Source organism: Thamnophis elegans, chromosome 1 (genome assembly GCF_009769535.1).
Source record: "Thamnophis elegans isolate rThaEle1 chromosome 1, rThaEle1.pri, whole genome shotgun sequence".
Taxonomy (NCBI): domain Eukaryota; kingdom Metazoa; phylum Chordata; class Lepidosauria; order Squamata; family Colubridae; genus Thamnophis; species Thamnophis elegans.
In genome coordinates this window covers 155,412,448-155,434,603 of record NC_045541.1, presented here as the reverse complement: position 1 = coordinate 155,434,603, position 22,156 = coordinate 155,412,448, and the positions used below count along the sequence as shown (strand labels likewise).

At 42.1% G+C, this 22,156-nt stretch overlaps 1 protein-coding gene across 1 annotated transcript in view; it reads right to left on the bottom strand.

Annotated features, from left to right (window-relative positions):
- LOC116506336 (potassium channel subfamily K member 16-like) overlaps positions 1–20,861 on the bottom strand; it is a 163,864-nt gene extending 143,003 nt beyond the window's left edge. The window contains exons 1-5 of the mRNA XM_032214026.1: positions 20,670–20,861; positions 20,212–20,332; positions 16,981–17,147; positions 14,443–14,611; positions 11,112–11,345 (exon numbers count right to left, since the gene is read on the bottom strand). Of these exons, the coding sequence (XP_032069917.1) occupies positions 11,112–11,345; positions 14,443–14,611; positions 16,981–17,147; positions 20,212–20,332; positions 20,670–20,861 (883 nt within the window). The remainder of the gene's footprint in view (positions 1–11,111; positions 11,346–14,442; positions 14,612–16,980; positions 17,148–20,211; positions 20,333–20,669) is intronic.
- Between the last annotated feature and the right edge of the window lie 1,295 nt (positions 20,862–22,156).

The window sequence follows — 22,156 nt, the reverse complement described above, 5'->3', positions numbered from 1 at the left end:
CACGTGCCATAGCTTCACCATCCCGTGGGTAGGAGATTACAATTGTATAAAGTTCCTTGTAAAAGAATATGTTTCCAGTTTCTTTGTATCTGCCTACTCCTGATTACTCTTTCCTTATACATTATGTAACTTCTAATAATTCCTGTCCAGTAGGCAGAGGTTCTGCAATATAGCAGTGTGAGAATAAAAGATGAGGAAGTATCAGATATCTGTATGCTTTGGTTCACCGTAACATTTCTAGAAGTACTCGTCTGAGCATTTGTTTACCTTTTTTGCAATAAAAAATTACTATGTCAAATCTGTGGCCCGCAGGCTGCTAATAATGCGCCCCATAAGGTAATTTAATTATAATAAAAAACAAGTTAATACAATAATAGCATATTTACTTGGAACAGCTTACATCCTGCAATGATACCTTTAACACTATTAACATCCACATCTGCCTGTCCCAGGTCCTTGGGAAGGACTTGATAGGTGGATAAAAATGCTAAATACAGTCTGAATATCTGGCTGATGGTGTGATGAGCCGTTATATATTTTATATGCGGTGTAAGACAATTCCTCTTCACTCAGAGTGGACCAGGCAAGCCAAAAGATTGGACACACCCGACCTACATTCTATCTTTTCTCATCAGAACATGAAATTTGGGGTATAAATTATGTAGCTATACTACTGATTCTGCTTCTAGCTGATTGTTGTTGTTAGTTGTGAAAACATGTCTGACCCATCGCAACCCCATGGACAATGTTCCTCCAGGCCTTCCTTTCCTCTACCATCCTCTGGAATCCATTTAAGCTCAAGCCTCCTTCTTTGGTGACTCCATCCAGCCATTTCATTCTCTGTCGTCCTCTTCTTCTTTTGCCCTCAATCTATCCCAACATTAGGCTCTTCTCCAATGAGTCCTTCCTTCTCATTGGGTGGCCAAAATATTTTAGTTTCATCTTCAGGATCTGTTTGGTATCTGTTTGGTATCTAGCTGATACCAAGTAAATAAAAGAATGTGTGTGTATGTGTGTGTGTGTGTGTGTGTACACACATCTAATGGGGTAGTGGGAGGAAGCTATACAATCATATAATCTCAGGCTATAACTGAAATCAAGTTTTTTCCTCCTTCCTAGTGTTTTTTTGTTTTGAATTTGACTGAAATCCCATATGGCATTAATATGCTGATTCCTCTATAAAATACACATCCTGCCACACTAGCAATGATATATTGCATTAAACATGGAAGTATGGTGTGGGTGGCACAGATGGGATGGCAGGACATATAGCTTGACGATGCCATCAGCCAAGTTTAAAGATAAAGGATTCAGAAATTTACTGCCTTGTATATTTATTCTAAAAACGTTTAAAATAGAAAATGGACAATTCAAGGACCCAGCTAAACTGGTGTTTTAACAATATAAACTCAATATAAACTTATCCTAGTGTAATATAAAAAAGGAAGGGAGGGTGGGAGGGAGGGAGGGAGGAAATTGAAATATTGGCCTTTATTCTGAAATCACACAGCTAGAGTGCAGAATTCCAACTAGTCATATTTTCTTTATTACATTGTAGTATAAGATAAAATTGATTTTGATACTTGAATCTGTTTATCTGTTTTGTATCCTTTCTGACTCTTTCTCTTTTTGCAGCATGCCTCATGGATATAATTTCAGTAAAACACAAATCACCGTGAATGCTCTGCAAATATTTATTAAAGACACATTGGTGAATCAGTATCTGAAATCAGGCCAAAATAACGGAATGTAAGATCTTTGGAACCATCCTCTTTTCCACAAATTTAAGGTAGACATGGCAAGAACGGGCTGTGCTTCTTCCTTTTCTTGCAAGGAAGTCTTGTCCACAACTCTTGTCTCGAAGGCAGACCAAAATATTTGAAAGGGAATCTCTTTGTTTTTGGTTCTTAAATAAATTGCCATCCTCTCCCTCTCATTCCTCTGGAGTCTTCCTAACTACTTTCTACTGTATAAACAGAGATTGCTAATAAGCTCTGTGAGGCCGGAAGCTTTTTTGTTTATGCTGTTCAGTAAAGCACTATGCAGAAAGGAATTAGTCAAATAAAGAAATAGGTTGGTTTGGTTTTGTTTTTTTTTACTATTTCTACATTTCTGAATACACAGTGCCCCCTATATTTCAAAATTCTACACTTCTGGTTAGCAATAATATCACAGTTGAGAGGATCACTTCTCAAACTGTGACTACCATGTCCCTTTTAGTTGTGTTTTTTAAAAGTTTTAAGCTCAGAAAGATGAAACTCAAATACTTTGGCCACCTAAAGAGAAGGAAGGACACACTGGAGAAGAGCCCAATATTGGGAATGATTGAGGGGAAAAGAAGAAGAGGACAAACAGAGAATGAGGTGGCTGGATGGAGTCACCAAAGCAGGAGGCCTGAGCTTAAATGGACTCCAGAGAATGGTAGTGGACAGGAAGGCCTGGAGGAACGTTGTCCATGGGGGTCATGATGGGTCAGACACAACTTTGCAACTAACAACAAAGCTCAGGAAAAAAATGTGGATTGTGAATGGGTTTGGAGAATCATGTTTGATTCTAATAATTGCCCAATTTCTTCAAGTTTTTTCTCTTATATATGCCATCATAAATTAGACTATTAGATTATATTTATACTATTTAGACCAGTGGTCCCCAACCTTTTTATCGCCGCGGACCAGTCAGCCTTTGATAATTTTACCGTGGCCCGCTGAGCGCGCGCAGGGGTGGGGGGGCATCTCTTCCCTGGAGCCTTTGCGCACGGCCCAGGAGCTACCATTATAACTTTCAGGCAGGCCTTCCATAAAAATAACATAGAGGTTAGTCTTTCTTCATCTTTTTTATGTCTATTAAATTTTAATAATTAAAACACTATCAGGATCTAAAGCAGGGGTGTCAAACTCGATATCATTGAGGACCATATCAGGATTGTGTTTGACCCTGTGGGGCTGGGTTGGGCGTGGTCAATTTGACATCACTCGTGTTGTGGCCCGAGTGCTCTGGTTCTCCAGGAAGAAGACGGACACCCCGAACGCCATCACCGCCAAGAGCTGCAATTTAGGCGGCAACATAATCCGGAGCAGCCCCATCGGCAGCTGCAGCAGCAGCAGCAGCAGCCGCCGTCACCGCCACCTCCCTGGTCCCACACGTCCGCCCGGAGATCACGACATGACGCGGGGCACTGACAGGGGAGGCCGGGTTGGTGGTGGTGGTGGTGGTGGTTCGGGGAACAGCCTCTGCGGGAGACAAAAACGGCGGCCGCAGACGAGCCAGGGGAAAGCCCGGCGCCGGCGAGAGCTCGCGGGGAAGAGGGGGGGAGGAAACAACCACCTGGGCTTCTCACATTCCTCGCAGCGAAACCTCGCGACGGCACACCCCCACCAACCGCCTCTGAGAGAGGCTCAGTCCGGTGGCCCCACTCCGCACACCGTCCCAGGCACGCACCCGGCCACCCCAGCCACCAATTTGCGTGCGCTGCTCAGCAACTGAACGCCCGGCCTTAATTCACGCCCCTTTAGCTTACCTCCCCTACCTTGCCGACCAGCCAGAATACTGATTGGACGACGTTGTCCCGTAGGCCTAGCGACTTTCCCTTAGGCCCCCGGCCGCTGCGCGGCCCGGTGCCAGGTACTCCACGGCCCGGCACCGGTCCACGGACCGGGGGTTGGGGACCACTGATTTAGACCATTAAACTATTTTCTAATAAATTAGAAAAAGCAAGAGAGAGGGGGGGAGGGAGGGAGAGAGGGAGAGAGATCATGAGTAGTTTAACTATTTCCTAGTTTGGATGTAGCTGTAAATAATAATTTGATGTATAATTGCATCAAGGAGTGCTCTCAGGTTTTGCATGGTATATACATATACATCCAAAAGCTAAGTTGATCAACCCTTGACCAAAAATGCAGATTCTTCAGAGCTGGCTCTGAGAGGATATCAGTGTATTGACTTAGCTTAGACTGTCACCTAGAGGTGAAGATATGAAATAATCAGATTTGACTTTTTTTTTCTACGACAGGAGTATAAAGAAAGAAGACATTCATCAACAAAGTCTGACTCTTATTCCAGGGTGGAATCTGATTTCCCTGCTCTTTCCAAGTAGTCCATCTATTTATTTCAATGTATGATCTGTATATATATTTTCCTTCTAAAGAGCTCCTGTCTCAAATACTATTCTTAATTTTGTGTTTGAAAAGCTTGTCAATAACCATTGGTGTTTTTTCTGGTGCTCCATTGCTTTGGGGGGGAGGGGGGGAGGGGTGCTCCATCACTGTAAGAGACTGGACAGCTACTTGTCTGAAATAGTATAAAGTCCCCTGCTTGAGCAGGGGGTTAGACTAGATCAGTGGTCCCCAACCTTTTTATCGCCGCGGACCAGTCAGCCTTTGATAATTTTACCGTGGCCCGCTGAGCGCGCGCAGGGGTGGGGGGGCATCTCTTCCCTGGAGCCTTTGCGCACGGCCCAGGAGCTACCATTATAACTTTCAGGCAGGCCTTCCATAAAAATAACATAGAGGTTAGTCTTTCTTCATCTTTTTTATGTCTATTAAATTTTAATAATTAAAACACTATCAGGATCTAAAGCAGGGGTGTCAAACTCGATATCATTGAGGACCATATCAGGATTGTGTTTGACCCTGTGGGGCTGGGTTGGGCGTGGTCAATTTGACATCACTCGTGTTGTGGCCCGAGTGCTCTGGTTCTCCAGGAAGAAGACGGACACCCCGAACGCCATCACCGCCAAGAGCTGCAATTTAGGCGGCAACATAATCCGGAGCAGCCCCATCGGCAGCTGCAGCAGCAGCAGCAGCAGCCGCCGTCACCGCCACCTCCCTGGTCCCACACGTCCGCCCGGAGATCACGACATGACGCGGGGCACTGACAGGGGAGGCCGGGTTGGTGGTGGTGGTGGTGGTGGTTCGGGGAACAGCCTCTGCGGGAGACAAAAACGGCGGCCGCAGACGAGCCAGGGGAAAGCCCGGCGCCGGCGAGAGCTCGCGGGGAAGAGGGGGGGAGGAAACAACCACCTGGGCTTCTCACATTCCTCGCAGCGAAACCTCGCGACGGCACACCCCCACCAACCGCCTCTGAGAGAGGCTCAGTCCGGTGGCCCCACTCCGCACACCGTCCCAGGCACGCACCCGGCCACCCCAGCCACCAATTTGCGTGCGCTGCTCAGCAACTGAACGCCCGGCCTTAATTCACGCCCCTTTAGCTTACCTCCCCTACCTTGCCGACCAGCCAGAATACTGATTGGACGACGTTGTCCCGTAGGCCTAGCGACTTTCCCTTAGGCCCCCGGCCGCTGCGCGGCCCGGTGCCAGGTACTCCACGGCCCGGCACCGGTCCACGGACCGGGGGTTGGGGACCACTGGACTAGAAGACCTCCAAGGTCCCTTCCAACTGTTATTCTGTTTTCTGCTGAATGTTGCCACAATGATTTCAGAGGATCTCAAATAAATGCTGGAAGAACTACTACATGTGTGTCCTTACCTGACAGAAACATGCAAACTGAATATTTGGATAATCTACAGAAGCAATAATGGAACCCTACAAAAGAAACCATATTTAACATCTAAAAGCATTTAGTACTATAGGTATAATCATAAATATATTACTCTTAGGCAAACACTATTATGAAGTAGTATCTTGTGAGCTCCAGACAGTCTTTTAATAATTGTCACCACCTAAAAGCTAGAAAGCTAGTTAAATATTATGGTGGATGAAAATATAGTACCATAGATTATTATTAATGTCTCTTTGATTGATGTTTTTAGCTGCCCAGGATTGTTTTGAGAGATAGAAACATACTGTATGTTGAATAAAAGAAATGAAAAATCAATATTACATACTATTGTTTAGAAAATTCAGCTCTGAGCAGCTGACAACAGCAAGGATTTGCATCTGCACAGAAAGTCCAACATGAAGAATTGGTGCAAACCTGTAGTCCTTTTTCTATTCTACTTTTATTGGGATGTATTGTAACATAAATACAATGAAAATTAGGATTATTTTTAAAGAGGGGGAAAGAGGAGGATTAAAAAAGAGAAAATTAAAAAAACCATTGACTTCTGAGTCTTGCCAGCAGAGTAAAATATTAACTACATTTACAAACCTCAATGTTTGCATTGCATTTAATTATTAAGACTGCAGTCTTATTTGCATGCCCTCTGAAAGGCACACCCTCTCAAAAATAGTAGTGGAATAGTACACAGTGTTCTCCCCCTGCTTTTACTCATAGTGCTGAACTCTTAGAAAGTGTTTTTCCCATTTCCCTTTTCTTCCTCTGATTATGGTTTCTTCTGTTGGCTTATTGCCTCAAGGCTTTGCTTTGTAAATGTGTAAACTGCTGGAGCAAGCTTCCCATCATTGACAGGAATTCATTCTCTCCTTTGCCTGAAGGCAGACATTGTATTGATTTATTACTTGTGAAGCATATTTATGTATTTGTCACCTCGTTTGCCACCTCTATTACTTAGTGACTTTACATGGTTTACACCAGTGGTCCCCAACCTTTTTATCGCCGCGGACCAGTCAGCCTTTGATAATTTTACCGTGGCCCGCTGAGCGCGCGCAGGGGTGGGGGGGCATCTCTTCCCTGGAGCCTTTGCGCACGGCCCAGGAGCTACCATTATAACTTTCAGGCAGGCCTTCCATAAAAATAACATAGAGGTTAGTCTTTCTTCATCTTTTTTATGTCTATTAAATTTTAATAATTAAAACACTATCAGGATCTAAAGCAGGGGTGTCAAACTCGATATCATTGAGGACCATATCAGGATTGTGTTTGACCCTGTGGGGCTGGGTTGGGCGTGGTCAATTTGACATCACTCGTGTTGTGGCCCGAGTGCTCTGGTTCTCCAGGAAGAAGACGGACACCCCGAACGCCATCACCGCCAAGAGCTGCAATTTAGGCGGCAACATAATCCGGAGCAGCCCCATCGGCAGCTGCAGCAGCAGCAGCAGCAGCCGCCGTCACCGCCACCTCCCTGGTCCCACACGTCCGCCCGGAGATCACGACATGACGCGGGGCACTGACAGGGGAGGCCGGGTTGGTGGTGGTGGTGGTGGTGGTTCGGGGAACAGCCTCTGCGGGAGACAAAAACGGCGGCCGCAGACGAGCCAGGGGAAAGCCCGGCGCCGGCGAGAGCTCGCGGGGAAGAGGGGGGGAGGAAACAACCACCTGGGCTTCTCACATTCCTCGCAGCGAAACCTCGCGACGGCACACCCCCACCAACCGCCTCTGAGAGAGGCTCAGTCCGGTGGCCCCACTCCGCACACCGTCCCAGGCACGCACCCGGCCACCCCAGCCACCAATTTGCGTGCGCTGCTCAGCAACTGAACGCCCGGCCTTAATTCACGCCCCTTTAGCTTACCTCCCCTACCTTGCCGACCAGCCAGAATACTGATTGGACGACGTTGTCCCGTAGGCCTAGCGACTTTCCCTTAGGCCCCCGGCCGCTGCGCGGCCCGGTGCCAGGTACTCCACGGCCCGGCACCGGTCCACGGACCGGGGGTTGGGGACCACTGGTTTACACAACGGATTTGAACTCTTAAGTAAATAAGAAATGAAACCAAGCCAAACAAAAACATCCTAAAAGTATAAGGAAAAATAAGAATACAGGATATTCCCCATGAAACTGTAATCAGGGAGAAAAGCATTACATGCTATTCCATGGTCTGACGAAACAGCCAAGTGGTTTTTTTATGGTTTCATGGAAATTCATAAAGGTTGGATTGAGCATGTGGCTCTCAGAAGATACAGAATTACAGAATAAGAAAGTTGGAAGGGACCTTGGAGATCTTCTAGTCCAGGGATGTCAAACTCAAGGCCCATGGGCCGGATTTGATCTGTGGGGTGCTTCGATCTGGCCACCCTGGAAACAGTGAGGGACTGGCCCACAGTGCCTCTGCCAGCAAAAACAGGCTCCTGAGTTCCGTTTCCGGCTGCAATGGCCTCCAACGCTTGTTGCAGGAGGCTGTCACAGCCAAAAACAGAACTCGGGAGCCTGTTTTCTCTGGCAGAACACTTGGGCTGCCACAGGCACCCCTGACCTGAATGATGTCGAGCAGGTCATGCCCACTCTGGCCACACAAACCCCAAGGTCAAACACAACCCTGATGTGGCCCTCAATGAAATTGAGTTTGACACCCCTCTTCTAATCCAACCCCCTAATCAAACAGGAGAGCCTGTACTATTCTGTATAGATGCCTGTCCAATCTGTTCTTAAAAACCTTAATGATGGAGCATCCACAACTTCTGAATGCAAGTTGTTACACTGACTAATTGTTCTCACGGACACCTTATTTCTAGGTTAGATCTCACTTTGTTAAGCTTCCATCCATTACTTCTTTTTTCCCCCTCAGGTTGAGTCCCTCCTCTCTATGACAATCCTTCAAATATTGGAATACTGATATCATATCACCCTTAGTCCAAAGATGGTATTCAGCAGGTTCTGACCAGTTCTGGAGGCCCAGTAGCAGAAATTTTGAATAGTTTGGAGAACCGGTAAATACCACCTCTGACTGGCCCCACCCCATCTATTCTCTGCCTCCCGAGTCCCAGGTGATTGGGAAGAAAGGTTTTTTTTGCAGTAACCTTCCCCTGCCACACCCACCAAGCCATTCCCACAGAACCAGTAGCAAAAAAATTGAATCCCACCACTGCCTTAGTCCTTCTCCTAATTAGACTAGATATTCCCAATTCCTGCAACTCAGTTCTTGACCCTCTGGTCCACAAGGCAGCTACTGAAGAGACTATCATAGGCCTTCTATTACTTTATAATTGGTACTTGAAGTACCAGAACTTAAATGATCAGGCAAAACGAATAAGAAAAATGTTCCCATTGTAATCAATCCCACTTCAGTTCCTAAGGACTCTAAATTTACTGTATTGGTCTTTTTTTTTCAAAGCAAGGACAGCCTTAATGTTTTGGCATTGGCATTACACATAAAGGATTTCTCTCCAGTCTGTATAATTTTCATTGCAAAAAGAAAGGAATCCTGAACTATAACTGTTTTAACACGAACATTCTTAAAGACATTTAATATCCACACTAGGCAACAATAAACCACTGGCACTGATTTATTGAGAAGTACTGTAGGTGGCAGCGTCTGGCCAACTTTGGCTGATCTTGTAAAAGCTAAACAGACTCTGATTCTGATTTAGAAACTACCAGGAAATCTCAGGGCTGTAGGCTAGACTGCAAAATTGCCACTGTTTTATTTTATGATAGTTTTCCAGTCTATTTCCATAACATTGCAAACAAACCTACATTAGCATGTGTGTGTAAACCAGTGGTAGTCAACCTGGTCCCTACTGCCCATTAGTGGGCGTTCCAGTTTTCATGGTGGGCGACAGGTGTTTGCTGTAACTCTGCTTTATAAATTTTATAAAGTAAAGTTACTTCCCTACTTTATAAATCACTATTATTGTGGAACTGGCGGGCGGTTAGAAAATTTTACTGCTAACAGAGATACAAAAGTGGGCGGTAGGTATAAAAAGGTTGACTACCCCTGGTGTAAACTCTAGCAGCTGAGGAACAAGAGGGATTTCTTCATTTTTGGGAAACCGTGCCTTGCAAGTTAAATGTAAACAAAGCATATTTTCAAAATCAATTGTTGCTATTTGAAATCGTAAAGCTGAATAACAATTTCTCTGCAAATTTATTTCCTCAAACACCTTGTCTGGGCATTCAGAAATCCTAACAAGAAGAAATATATCAGCTCATCTACTTTCAACTTTTTCAAGTTTGGAGAAAAAGTTTAGAGATAAGCTATATTAATATATTTAATAAAAGAGATTATATAGCACACCTGGATTTTGAGAACCATAATAATCAGTGTTTTCTTTCCATAGGGAATTATAATAATATTTAGCTGAAAGTTATTATAACCTCTTCTCAAAATTTTCTATCACCATGGGAAGTTCTCTCCTCCATATTTACAATGCCCAAAACAGAGGTATTTTCAACTTTTGAACAAAGACATCAAATTGTTATATATAATTGAACCCTCTTGATAAGTGAGCTAGGATTACTTTCTTGAAAAGAGCTTGTTTTTTCCTCCATTCAGACATTTGGACTCTACCACCCCCCCCCCCCCCCCGTAATCAGAGAATCTGTTGTGTGTGTTTTTTTCAAACAGATCCCATGGATTGACTAAATTTGAAAATTCCTGAACTGCATTATGAATGCAGAAATGGACTTTCTGCCCTAGTTGCAGGGATGGGATTCTACCGGTTTGGACCAGTTCACCTGAAAAGAGTTTGTTCCCATGATCAAGTGGGCCAGCCCGCCCACCCCTCAGCTTTACCTACTTTTATCTTCTTAGCTGAGTCGCGCAGCAGAGTGGATTGGAGTGCCTCAGCTGTTTTCCTTCCCAAGCAGAAATCCAGAAGGTAAGTATTCTCTGAATTGTGCACACACTCAAATAAAGCGTGCACTCAGCAAACCATTGTTAAACCGATAGGATCCCACCCCTACCTGGTTGATCACTGTAGGTATGTAGTAATACTGGATTTCTGCACTGGACAAGGGCTCAGATTAGATTACTTCCAAATTCCTTTCCAAGTTTTACAATCGATGGTTATATGATTTTAGATGATGAAAGCTATTGGAAAGCAAGCAATTCATGCTAAATTTGATACTCTTAAAGCAAACCTTGAACTCTTTGAATTTGCAGCATAAAGTAAGAGTCTTTCTCATCTTACAGACTAACGATTCACCTATGAAACTTTGAAAAGTGAGGACCAATATTTTTTTCCTATTTTAAATTGAGTGGCCACATAGATTACAGACCTGACATGCAATAATCTGGATGACCACTAGATAGTTATTTGGATTTTTGCAGACCAAAAATGCTGCTATTAAGCTGTAGTTCTGAAAATTAAGGTTGCAGACATTGAGAAAATATATTGTGAAGAATATATTATGAAGGGTAAATGGGTACTGTGGAAAGCAGAATTGTTTTTTTGCAGGATTGCTGTTTATTTCACATTTTAAATATAATTTAAAATCAGCGAGTTATTTTTCAAAGCAACCAGCAAAATACTGCAATGATATCAAATATCAGTGAAACGTCCAATAGCAGTTATAACTGATTGCTTTGTCCATCCCTACTGGAATGTAACGCTGGGCCATCTTCCAGTGAAGAAGATGGGTCCTTTTTTGAGTTCTTCTTTTTCTTTCTGACTGTCTTGACCTGAAGATAATCCTCAATGGGTTTCTCATTTGGGTCTTCCAGTAATGTTGTTAGTAAATTAAACAGTAATGCTATCCAAGCAAGTCCGAAGATAATCCAAATTGCTACCACAATCCGATAGCCAGGGAAGTAGAATTTGTCATGTTGCCTCCCTGGAAACACAGAAGAAGGAAAAGTTGAATAAAACAAAAAAAATGTAAAAAGCAAATGCATGTTATCTGAACTTCTCTACTTAGAGGAAGAAAATTGCATTCCAGGGAGACTGCCGTATTTTTCAGACTATAAGACGCACAGGTGTATAAGACGCACCAAGATTTCGAAGAGGTAAATAAGAAAAATGTTTTTGTCCTCCCTGGCCCCCAGGAGCACTCTACAGGCATCAGCAGGGCTGGGGGAAGGCAAAAATGCCCGTTTTTGTGAAAAATGGGTGGAAAATAGGCTATTTTTCGCAAAAACTGAAGAATTTTTTGCCACCCCCCAGCCCTGCTGAAGCCTGCAGAGTGCTTCTAGGGGCTGGTGGAAGGCAAAAATGCCATCTTTGAATCAGAAATTGAGCAAAATCAGCGAAAGTGCTGAGTACATATTTTATATACTATCAAAATAAACAAAATAATAATGTGTTTCTGTCTTTAACTGCATCATGATTCCATACTCACCTTCCTTCATTTCCTCCCTGTGTTGTAAACCAGAGTTTGATGTTTTCTTCCAAACCAGATAAACAATGTATATCAAAGTCTTTCAGCCTTTGGCAACTTTAAGATGTGTGGACTTCAACTCTCAGAATTCTTCAGCCAGCATTCATGCAGAATCTGGGGAATTCTGGGAGTTGAAGTTCATAGGTTTTAAAGTTGCCAAGATTGAAAAACACACTGGTGTATATCATCATTATCATCATCATACTTGTCTTGTGTCAGAAAAATGATGTCACTACTTTTACATAAGACAATTGCTGAATTCTGTTCCGCTGAAAATTAAAGACAGCTTTACTGGGTTGGAGACATCCTGCAGGAAGATTTGGGGCCCCAGACTATATTCTTATTCATAGCAACAGTAATTATCATTATTCCCTTGGCTTTTAACAAAAGGCTTGCAGGAAGTTAGCACCTACACTTCTCCTAGAAGAGTGAAATATTCTAGGAAATATTTAAAAAGCAGAATATTATACCTCCCTGGATGAGAAAAGGAGAAACATGCTCTTCGAAAGCAGCCCCCACCTTTGTTAATAACCCCAGAAAGACTGGTGCCAGCCTATCTACAAGACAAAAGACTGGGCCATCTTATCTACCAAAGACATGGTCCTCAGGACATATAGGATTAGCCCTCACTCAAGATCCAAACTAGGACAACGTCATTAAACCGTAATAGGAATTGCCCAAAGCCCCTTCATTACATCATCACCCAGCAAGATTCAACCAGGCCTGGGATTCAAGACAACCTACAAGGCTACCCCTGCATGGCCCCATGGGGGTCTGACAACCAATCAGAGTACTTTTCTTACACAGGAACAGGAAGCTCCAAGGCAGGGCCCAAGAGAGTGTCTGTCTGTCTGTCTGTCTGTCTGTCTGTCTGTCTGTCTCTCTCTCTCTCTCTCTCTCTCTCACACACACACACACACACACTCTTTTTTGCCCAGGATCTCAATCCTGGTGCTCCTGTCCACCATTAAACTATCTTTCCAATCAGCTTCCATGTTTCTAGTGTCTTTCTTCCCACTTGGAACTGAACCCACATGGACATTTCTTCCAACAGGCTCACACATATGTATAAACAACCACATAATTAAAACATCTGACTAAATTTGTAAATCAAGGCAAAACCTATAATCATTTCCTCTTCAAACTCAACAGAATCCATTTGAGAACTGACATCGGCATAGTCTGCTCCAAAGCCAGGGAAGCATAAGTAGTAAAAGAGCTGGGTCTTCTCTGTTGGAAGGAATTGTTTCTTAAACTAAAAGGAAGGGGATCTTCTCAAGAAAAAGGAGAAAATTAAGATCTATAATACTAGACTTATTTTGCTTAATGCATGACACTAGAATATAGTTATGCCTTGTGGGCTATGAACTCAGACCATGGGTTCAATAGCAGTAGACTTATATACCGCTTCATAGGGCTTTCAGCCCTCTCTAAGCGGTTTACAGAGAGTCAGCATATTGCCTCCAACAATCTGGGTCCTCATTTTACCCACCTCGGAAGGATGGAAGGCTGAGTCAACCCTGAGCCGGTGAGATTTGAACCGCTGAACTGCTGATCTAGCAGTAGCCTGCAGTGCTGCATTTAACCACTGCGCCACCTTGGCTCCTTGGCACCTTGGCTCCTTGGTTCAATCTGCTAGCTGGGGTATTCTGGGAGTTGAAGTCAGAGGTGGGTTCCTACCAGTTCGCACCTATTCGGTAGAACCAGTTCGTCAAATCTACCAAACCGGTTAGAAGAAGTTCCACCAGTGGACCCGGAAAGCAGGCCACACCTACAGAAGAGGTTCCAAAATTTTTGAAACCCACCACTGTTCCTTGGATATGATTATTCTACACTATCAAGCTCATATTTATAAAACTCAGTGCCTCTGTGAAAGGTAAGGATGACTACTGCGTTTGTGGTGCAATCAGAACATTGCGTGTGTTGAAGTTGTTTTAATGCAAACCAAAGATGCCTTTTAAAAAACAAGTTTACATCATATTCTTATGCATGCCAGTGCTGTGTGTGAGGTAATTTAAGGTGGTTCTGACAAGTGTCGTCGGCATCTTCATATCCAGTCACATGGGCGGCAAGCCACTCCCATCCAGTCACATGGGCGGCAAGCCACTCCCACAAAGGAGGCCACACCCACAGAGTAGGTTCGAAGAATTTTTGAAACCCACCACTGGTTGAAGTCCACTCATCTTTAATTATAGTAAGTAGAAGGTGATTGTTCTCTCTCTTTCTCAGGGATGTTGCTTCAGACCATTGAACTTAGGACTGTGCACAACGCATCCAGGGATGTTCAGGTATGCAGCAACACTCCTTTGAATGTTATTCAGCATCCGATGCCACCCACAGTCTAAAAAAATTCCCAGCCCAGCCTTGTAGTACCTGGTGAGCACAGTGGTTGCAACCATCCACCTTGAACGTACAAAATAGGTTCACCCCTATAGCCATTCTAAAAGTCAAGTCTCCATTTGGTCTCTTAACTGCATCAGAACATACTGTACCGTAGGAGCCATCCTGATCCAAATAGGAAGTATTGTTTTGAAAATGCTACAGAGAAACTTACCTATCATATAATCTCCAAATCCAATGGTGCTGAGGGTAATAAATGTAAAATAAATTGCTTCACTATAGGACCAGCCCTCTATTTTTCGAATGATGGCCGATGGCACACAAAGAAACACTAGTATTCCCATAAGCAGGAAGAACAGAAGCGTCAAGCCCCTTGCGGTTTTCTGAAAAACAGAGAAAAAAGCTGATTTGATACAAGAAAATTGCCCTTGGTACAGACAGCTGCCTCTGCTTGCCTGCCTATTTCCAGAACTTCTATGGTCTTATCCTATCTCATACAGGTAGACTTCAAATTACAACCACAATCGGAACCAGACTTTCTGTTAAGTGAGCCATTCCTGATTTTATGACTTTTTTTGCCACAGTTGTTAAGTGACTCAAGCGATTGTTAAGTGAATTCAGCTTCCTCTCATTTTCATTGCTTGCCGGAAACTGACTGGGAAGGTTTCAAATGAAGATCATAAGTTCCTGGAATGCCACAACTGTCATAAATATGTCAATTGCCACGCACCCAAATTCTGATCTTGTTACCATGGCAGTGTTGCAACAGTTGTAAGTGCGAGGACCAGTCATACACCAGGTTGTTTGGTACCATTGTAACTTTGAATGGTCACTAAATGAATGATTGTAAGTTGAGGACTTCAAATGCTTTGGCCACCTAATGAGAAGGAAGGACTCACTGGAGAAGAACCTAATGCTGGGAACGATGGAGGACAAAAGAAGAAGGGGGCGACAGAGAATGAGGTGGCTGGATGGAGTCACTGAAGCAGTAGGTATGAGCTTAAATGGACTCCAGAGGATGGTAGAGGACAGGAAGGCCTGGAGGAATGTTGTCCTTGGGGTCACAATGGGCCAGACACGACTTTGCAGCTAACAACAAGAACAAAGTTGAGGATTATTTGAGGATTCATGGGCTGCATTGTTGTATGTTATGTTTCAATTCTATCACATAGTGTTAAAATGCTTTGAAATTGGACCCCCTCAAGTCTGGTGCTGAGTCATTGGGAGGGCTGAGCAAGGAACACTGGGAAAGCCTATACTACCACCGGGGTCATTTAAGCTAGGAGTGAAGGTCATCCCAGTGCCAAAGCTGAGTTTAGCATTCAAGCAGCAACAGCATTATAGAAAGCCTAGCAACTACAAAGGCATCATTTCAAATTGTGTCAGTGATAAACCACTTCTGAATTTCACCAAGAAAACTATGTGGATAGATACTATAAATGGGTTGATCATGAATAAGGTATATCTGTTGGATCACCAAGAATTAACACTGCCTTGATGATGCACACCAAATGAGAAAAATTGGGATAACTTTAGAGATAGTCCTAAAAGGAAAGGGTAAGGAATTGTTAAGAAAATTGTTTGATTATATAAGTGGAAGGCTTAAATGTCAAAGTTTAAGAGAAATGTTTTAAGATTGGGATGCCCCACCTTGGCAACTTTACTTTGAGGACTTCAACTCCCAGAATTCCCTAGAATTCTACATGAATGCTGGCTGGGGAATTCTGAGAGTTGAGGTCTACAAGTCTTAAAGTTGCCAAGGTTGGATACTCCTGTTGTAGGAGGAGTTTGAATCAGTTAGGGCTGTGATGGCGAACTTATGGCACTCATGCCCAAAGTGGCAAATGGAGCCATGTTGCTATGTTCCTCTTCCGCAATGATCAGCTGGATTTTGTGCATGAGGCAGTGCCAGAAACCAGAAGAGTTGGTCTTCTGTTTACCGGTGTGAGCATGCATGCTGGCCAGCTGATCAGCGCATGCCATGCCCATCAGTAACCGTAAGACTTACTGGCCGGCGCATATGCATGCAACCCAAACCAGATATTCATTTTTGGGCACAGGCATGCCCCCTGGGCAGCTCCTCTTCCTGGTTGCAGCCCAGATGAGTGCACACTCAAAGTGCTCCCTTTTCGGCCCTCGGTGCCACATGCGCATGCTTGCCGTCCCTTTTCAGCACCCCGTGCTGAAAAGGTTTGTCATCACTGCGTTAGGGTATTCTGTATATTGGAGAACTTCAGGTTGAGAGGAGAGACATTTCTGCCTGATAATTTGCTTTGAATTTATCATACTAAAATAGAGTTTGGACTTAAACCTCTCTAATGGTACAATCATTTGATGCAGTTTGGAATTACTGCAGTACAATAAAACAGGAGGAGATTTCTTTTAAAATCTGAGATATTGTGCTCTGGTTTGGCCTGGATTAAATGAACCATTTGCAGTTTTGGGGCCTCTGTTTGTGTCCATTAACTGACCCATAAATCAGATTAATGGTCTAGAAATATTTTATTTCCAGGAATGGATTTAATGAAATTACACAGCTATTTAATATACCCTGATAGCTACATCATTGTAACTTTAGTACGGATGTATATTTTGTTGGTAATGTGCAGCTACAAAACAGCTTTAAAGGATGGTTATTTCTGCTTGACTGATGATGATGACTCAGACTGTTCTTCAATTAAATTATCATCTTAAGCTCTTTGGCTTATTTTCATAAATAATCATGGAATAACATATTTCTTTAAAAAATTACCTTTTTTACACCTTTCCTATACAGCCATTTAGCTAGCCGTTCGCAGACCATGGAGAGCATCTTGCCAATATGCTGCAAAAAGACAATATTCAGAGGAATTCCAAAGAGAGCAAAAAAGACACAGAAAAGCTGACCACCAGCTGTTTTGGGGGAGAGTTTTCCGTAGCCTGTGAAAACATGAAATTTACAGCAGTGGTGAAATTCATTTTTTTTTTGCTACCAGTTTTGTGTGTGTGGCTTTGTGGGCATGGCAGGGGAGGGATACTGCAAAATCTCCATTCCCTCCCCACTCCTGGGGGAAGGATATTACAAAATCTCCATTCCCACCACGCTCTGGGGCCAGCCAGAGGTGGTACTTGCCAATTCTCCAAAGTACTCAAAATTTCCGCTAGCGGTTCTCCAGAACCTGTCAGAACCTGCTGAATTTCACCCCTGATTTACAGAGAATATACTGGTGAGCATTATGTTGGTACTTCCCTTCCTATTAAGTAAACCTTCCTATTACTAGGTAAACCTTCTTATTACTATTGGTACTTCCTGCCTGCCTTTACAAGCAAGATATAATTTGAAAAGTAATTCTTTTTGCTTCAGGATGCCATTAATTTGGAGTTTCTAAATGCCACCTTCCATGAGTTCTCTAAGGCATCATCCATGATTATCAGCATAACTGGATTTCTTTAGTAGACATACATAACATTTTTTAGGACCAAGATTAAAAAGTGGCTGTGGCGAGAACAAAACCTAGATATTAAATGTAATTCTGCAGTTTCTCTGCACATCTTTTATTATTTTCTTGTCCTTGGTAAAAAAAAAAAGTCCATTGCATGGCAACTGGTAGGGGTGGAGTGCATTTGAGGAACAGCTCTAGTAACCAATGCCAAAGTAGTTTAGGGTCTTAAATAATTCACACACATGTTTATAAGAATACTTCTGTTATCAGAATATTCTCGTATTACAATACTCCTTCAGTTGCATTGACTCACATTTATTTCCACTCTAAGCACACAGTTGAAATAAGCAACATGTTCTACAGAGTTTAAAGAACAGACAATGTTGTTTTAGGCTGAAATCCCAAGAAGATTTATCCAAGCAACCCAAAATAATCAGAAAACCTATTTATCTGTTCTTCTAAATGATTTAGCCAAAAGTTAAAGTAGCCTGGAATACATCAAGTCCGAAGGCTGAGCCTTCCCAGGAGACCCAGACAAGCCCTATTTCTTGTTCACCACAGTTTTGAACAAATACTAACGAAATTCTTTCTTCTCTATCAGCCACCTTTGTATTTGTCATGCATTTAGAAAGCCAGAGAAGGTTGTTATTATGTCTTCCATGTGAAAAATACAAAATAATGATATTCTCTCATATACTAAAAGATATAGGTAAAGGTTCCCCTTGCACATATGTTATAGTAGTTCCCAACTCTAGGGGGCGGTGCTCATCTCTGTTTCAAAGCCGAAGAGCCAGCACAGTCCGAAGACGTCTCTGTGGTCATGTGACTGGCATGAAACGCCGAAGATGCACGGAACGCTGTTACCTTCCCACCAAAGGTGGTCACTATTTTTCTACTTGCATTTTTACATGTTTTCGAACTGTTAGGTTAGCAGAAGCTGGGACAAGTAATGGGAACTTACTCCATTATGTGGCACTAGGGATTCGAACCGCCGAACTGCCGACCTTTCTGTCTGATGGACTCAGCATCTTAGCCACTGAGCCACTGCCTCCCTGATATATTTTACATATTTTAAAATATATTTTACATATTTTAAAATATATTTTACATATTTTAAAATATATTTTACATATTTTAAAATATATTTTACATATTTTAAAATATATTTTACATATTTTAAAATATATTTTACATATTTTAAAATATATTTTACATATTTTAAAATATATTTTACATATTTTAAAATATATTTTACATATTATATATATTTTATATGATATATTTTACCTCATATACTACAGACATGATAATGCGTAAAAAAATGCACCTGAGGAAAAGTGTTTGTGGTTTTAATATAGTCCATTTAGAACAGCGGCCCTCAACCTTTGGGGCACCAGGGACCGGTTCTATGGAAAGAGGTTTTCCTGCGGACTGGAAGGGCCATGGTTTCACATGCTGCCTGAGTCCCATGAATGGGGCTTCGCTTGTTTGTGCAGCTTGGTTTCTGGCATGCCGCGGACCAGTGCCAATCCACGGACCGGGGTTGGGGACTCCTTATTTAGAAGAATTGGTATGACATGCTGAATAAAAGCTGTGATTCTGCACAAATTTTATTGAATTGCAGAAAATGTCTTTATTATTTATTAGGTTTTTATTCTGCCTTTATTACTTTACAAGTAATTCAAGGTAGCAAACAGGCCTAATTCTCTTCCTCTTCCTATTTTTCCCACAATAACAACCCTGTGAGGTCGGGTGGGTTGAAAGTGAATGACTGGCCCAAAGTCATCCAGCCAGCTTTCAAGTCTAAAACAGGATTAGAACTCTGTCTCCTGGTTTCTAGGCCAGCACCTTAACCACTACACTAAAATGGCTCTATAAAATATTAAAAAGTCTTTAATTTTTTATTTAAAAAATCTAAATGTCTCTAAACAATTTAAAATGTTGGATTGTCATTGGGGCTGGGCTAATAGTTTATTTACAGGCATTTGTACTGACCTTTTGCATTGGACAAAAGATTTTCCCACAGCAGTCTGTTTCACAACATTGCTGTATCATAACATGAGAAAACTTCATATATGAGCCTGTGAACTTTTTGGTGAATGTAATGGGGTTAAATGAGTTTTTTAAAAGTTATTTCTATTTATGAGCAGAGACTTTCCAAAGCTCTGTATTTTATCTTCTTAACAGTTTCCCTTTTGATAAGATCACAGCCGCTTTCTACATATGAATTAAAACAAGTGCATTTGATATTTCAATTTCAGGATTTTCTAACACTTTGTTGCTTGTGTGTGTGTGTGTGTGTGTGTGTATGTTTGTGTATTTGTGTGTGTGTGTGTGTGTTTGTGTGTGTATATATGCTGTCCTATTTCGTATTAACAATTGTCACAAAAATGAATTATAGCTTGTTTGGTTTTATGATGCATAAAAATGACTCTTGAAACAAACTGCAATAAATGTTTCTGACTTCAACTGCATCACCCCGAGTTGCTTTCAGTGAGATGGTTGGTTATACAAATACGATTAATAAACAAACATTTAAGGGAGAAGCATAAGCAGTTTACCTATTGTGGATAACATAGAACCCACAAAGAAGAAAGAATTACTGAAATCCCAATTGTTGTGTTCATCAGAGAATTCATTTTCTGCTGGATATATGCCCCTCCTAACAGCTTCCATCAGATTCTGTAATTAAGATGACATTTGACATTTAAATAACCATAACTGATTATCAAACAACATTTATTTATATGTTTTTTGCTACCAAGCTGTATCTTCTGATTCTAAGAACGTCTACCAAATGAAATTGAACTGAAAGGATAAAACCTTTTCAAAATACCATAGTCTTTTCTTTAAAATTTCGAATTAATACATACAGCTTAATACATCAATTTCATAATTAAAAAGGGGATGGAATGGGGAAGGGAAGGGAAGGAACTTTTGATCTCCACAGATGATATTCAAAGCAACACAGTTTTTGGATTCCTTATTTTTTGGATTCACTTCAGAAAGAATGCCCTACCTCCACTAAGATGTTCACCTCCACTGCACTGAGGGAAGTGACGTTCTTCAGAAAGTCCTCCAGTCTAAAAGTGATGCCTTGCTGTAGCCTCTTGGCATCTTTTTCCAGAACTTGGAAGATGAAAGCGCCCATCAGGAGATAAGCAAGGTAGGCAGCTGCTAACATACAACTCTGTACTCTGCTGTAAAACATGATGGCCTGTGGGAGAAAGAAAGAAAGGAAAACAGAGATGCTGGTAAACACAGCCTGATTTGTAATTTTTCCAACCCTGTTTGAATGAAATCCCAGCTGAGCAGTTCTCATTTCAGCTTGGAATTTGAACTGATAATGTCAATGATGTCTCCCCACCGCAAATAGTCTCAGGGTTCAAGAGCAGCTTAGGGACTTCCTAAGTAAAGCAAAATATTGTTTCAGAAACTTCCCAGGAGAATGTTGTAATTGCTCTGGCCTCACTCCCATAATTTTTCCAGTTGTTTTTTTCTTCCCATGATAAACCCATTAAGTGGAACAATATTTCTTGATAACACCAACAACTGCCTGGAAGGATCCTCAGTAACAAATGCTCCAGGCAACTAGTCAGTCTTTCTCCTAACTTTTCTGATTCCATTTTAAAGCTATTTTCATTATTTGCCAGGATCAAGATTCTATGAATATTTGCAGGTCTAAATAGCAATAGCAATAGCAGTTAGACTTATATACCGCTTCATAGGGCTTTCAGCCCTCTCTAAGCGGTTTACAGAGTCAGCATATTGCCCCCAACAACAATCCGGGTCCTCATTTTACCCACCTCGGAAGGATGGAAGGCTGAGTCAAGCCTGAGCCGGTGAGATTTGAATAGCCGAACTGCAGAACTGCAGTCAGCTGAAGTAGCCTGCAGTGCTGCATTTAACCACTGCGCCACCTCGGCTCTAAACAACTCATATAAACTGACAGCCAATCAACACTTGCCCTTCCTGGGAAATAACTAAACACAGAGAACCAGAAGCCAAACAGTGCTCATCTATTTCACATTTGAACACATTATTATTATGATGGGTCACAAAGTCAGCCACATGTTTAGAGGGGGTTTTATCCATCTATATAGCAGGGGTGTCAAAACTCAATTTCATTGAGGGCCGCATCAGGGTTGTGTTTGACCTCAGGGTCCAGGGTGGGCATCGCCAGCTTGCATTATTATATAAAAATTATAAACACAAATTATATATACATATGCATTATAATATAATAAATATTATTATTACTATTCTGCCAATTCTCATTGACTCTGGACAATTATACATTGTTAAAAATATTTTAAAACAAGTATCAATGCAAGAAACACAAAACATAACATATCTGTTCCTGATTTAAAAGGAAATGAAATTGTGGTATTTTAAAGCATTTCCTTGAAGAGGGAGCGAAAAGAAGCAATGCTAGAAATTTTCAACCTATTTTGCTCCAAAAGAACAACCAAAAGACCACTCCAAGCCCCTCTCAATACTGCCTGA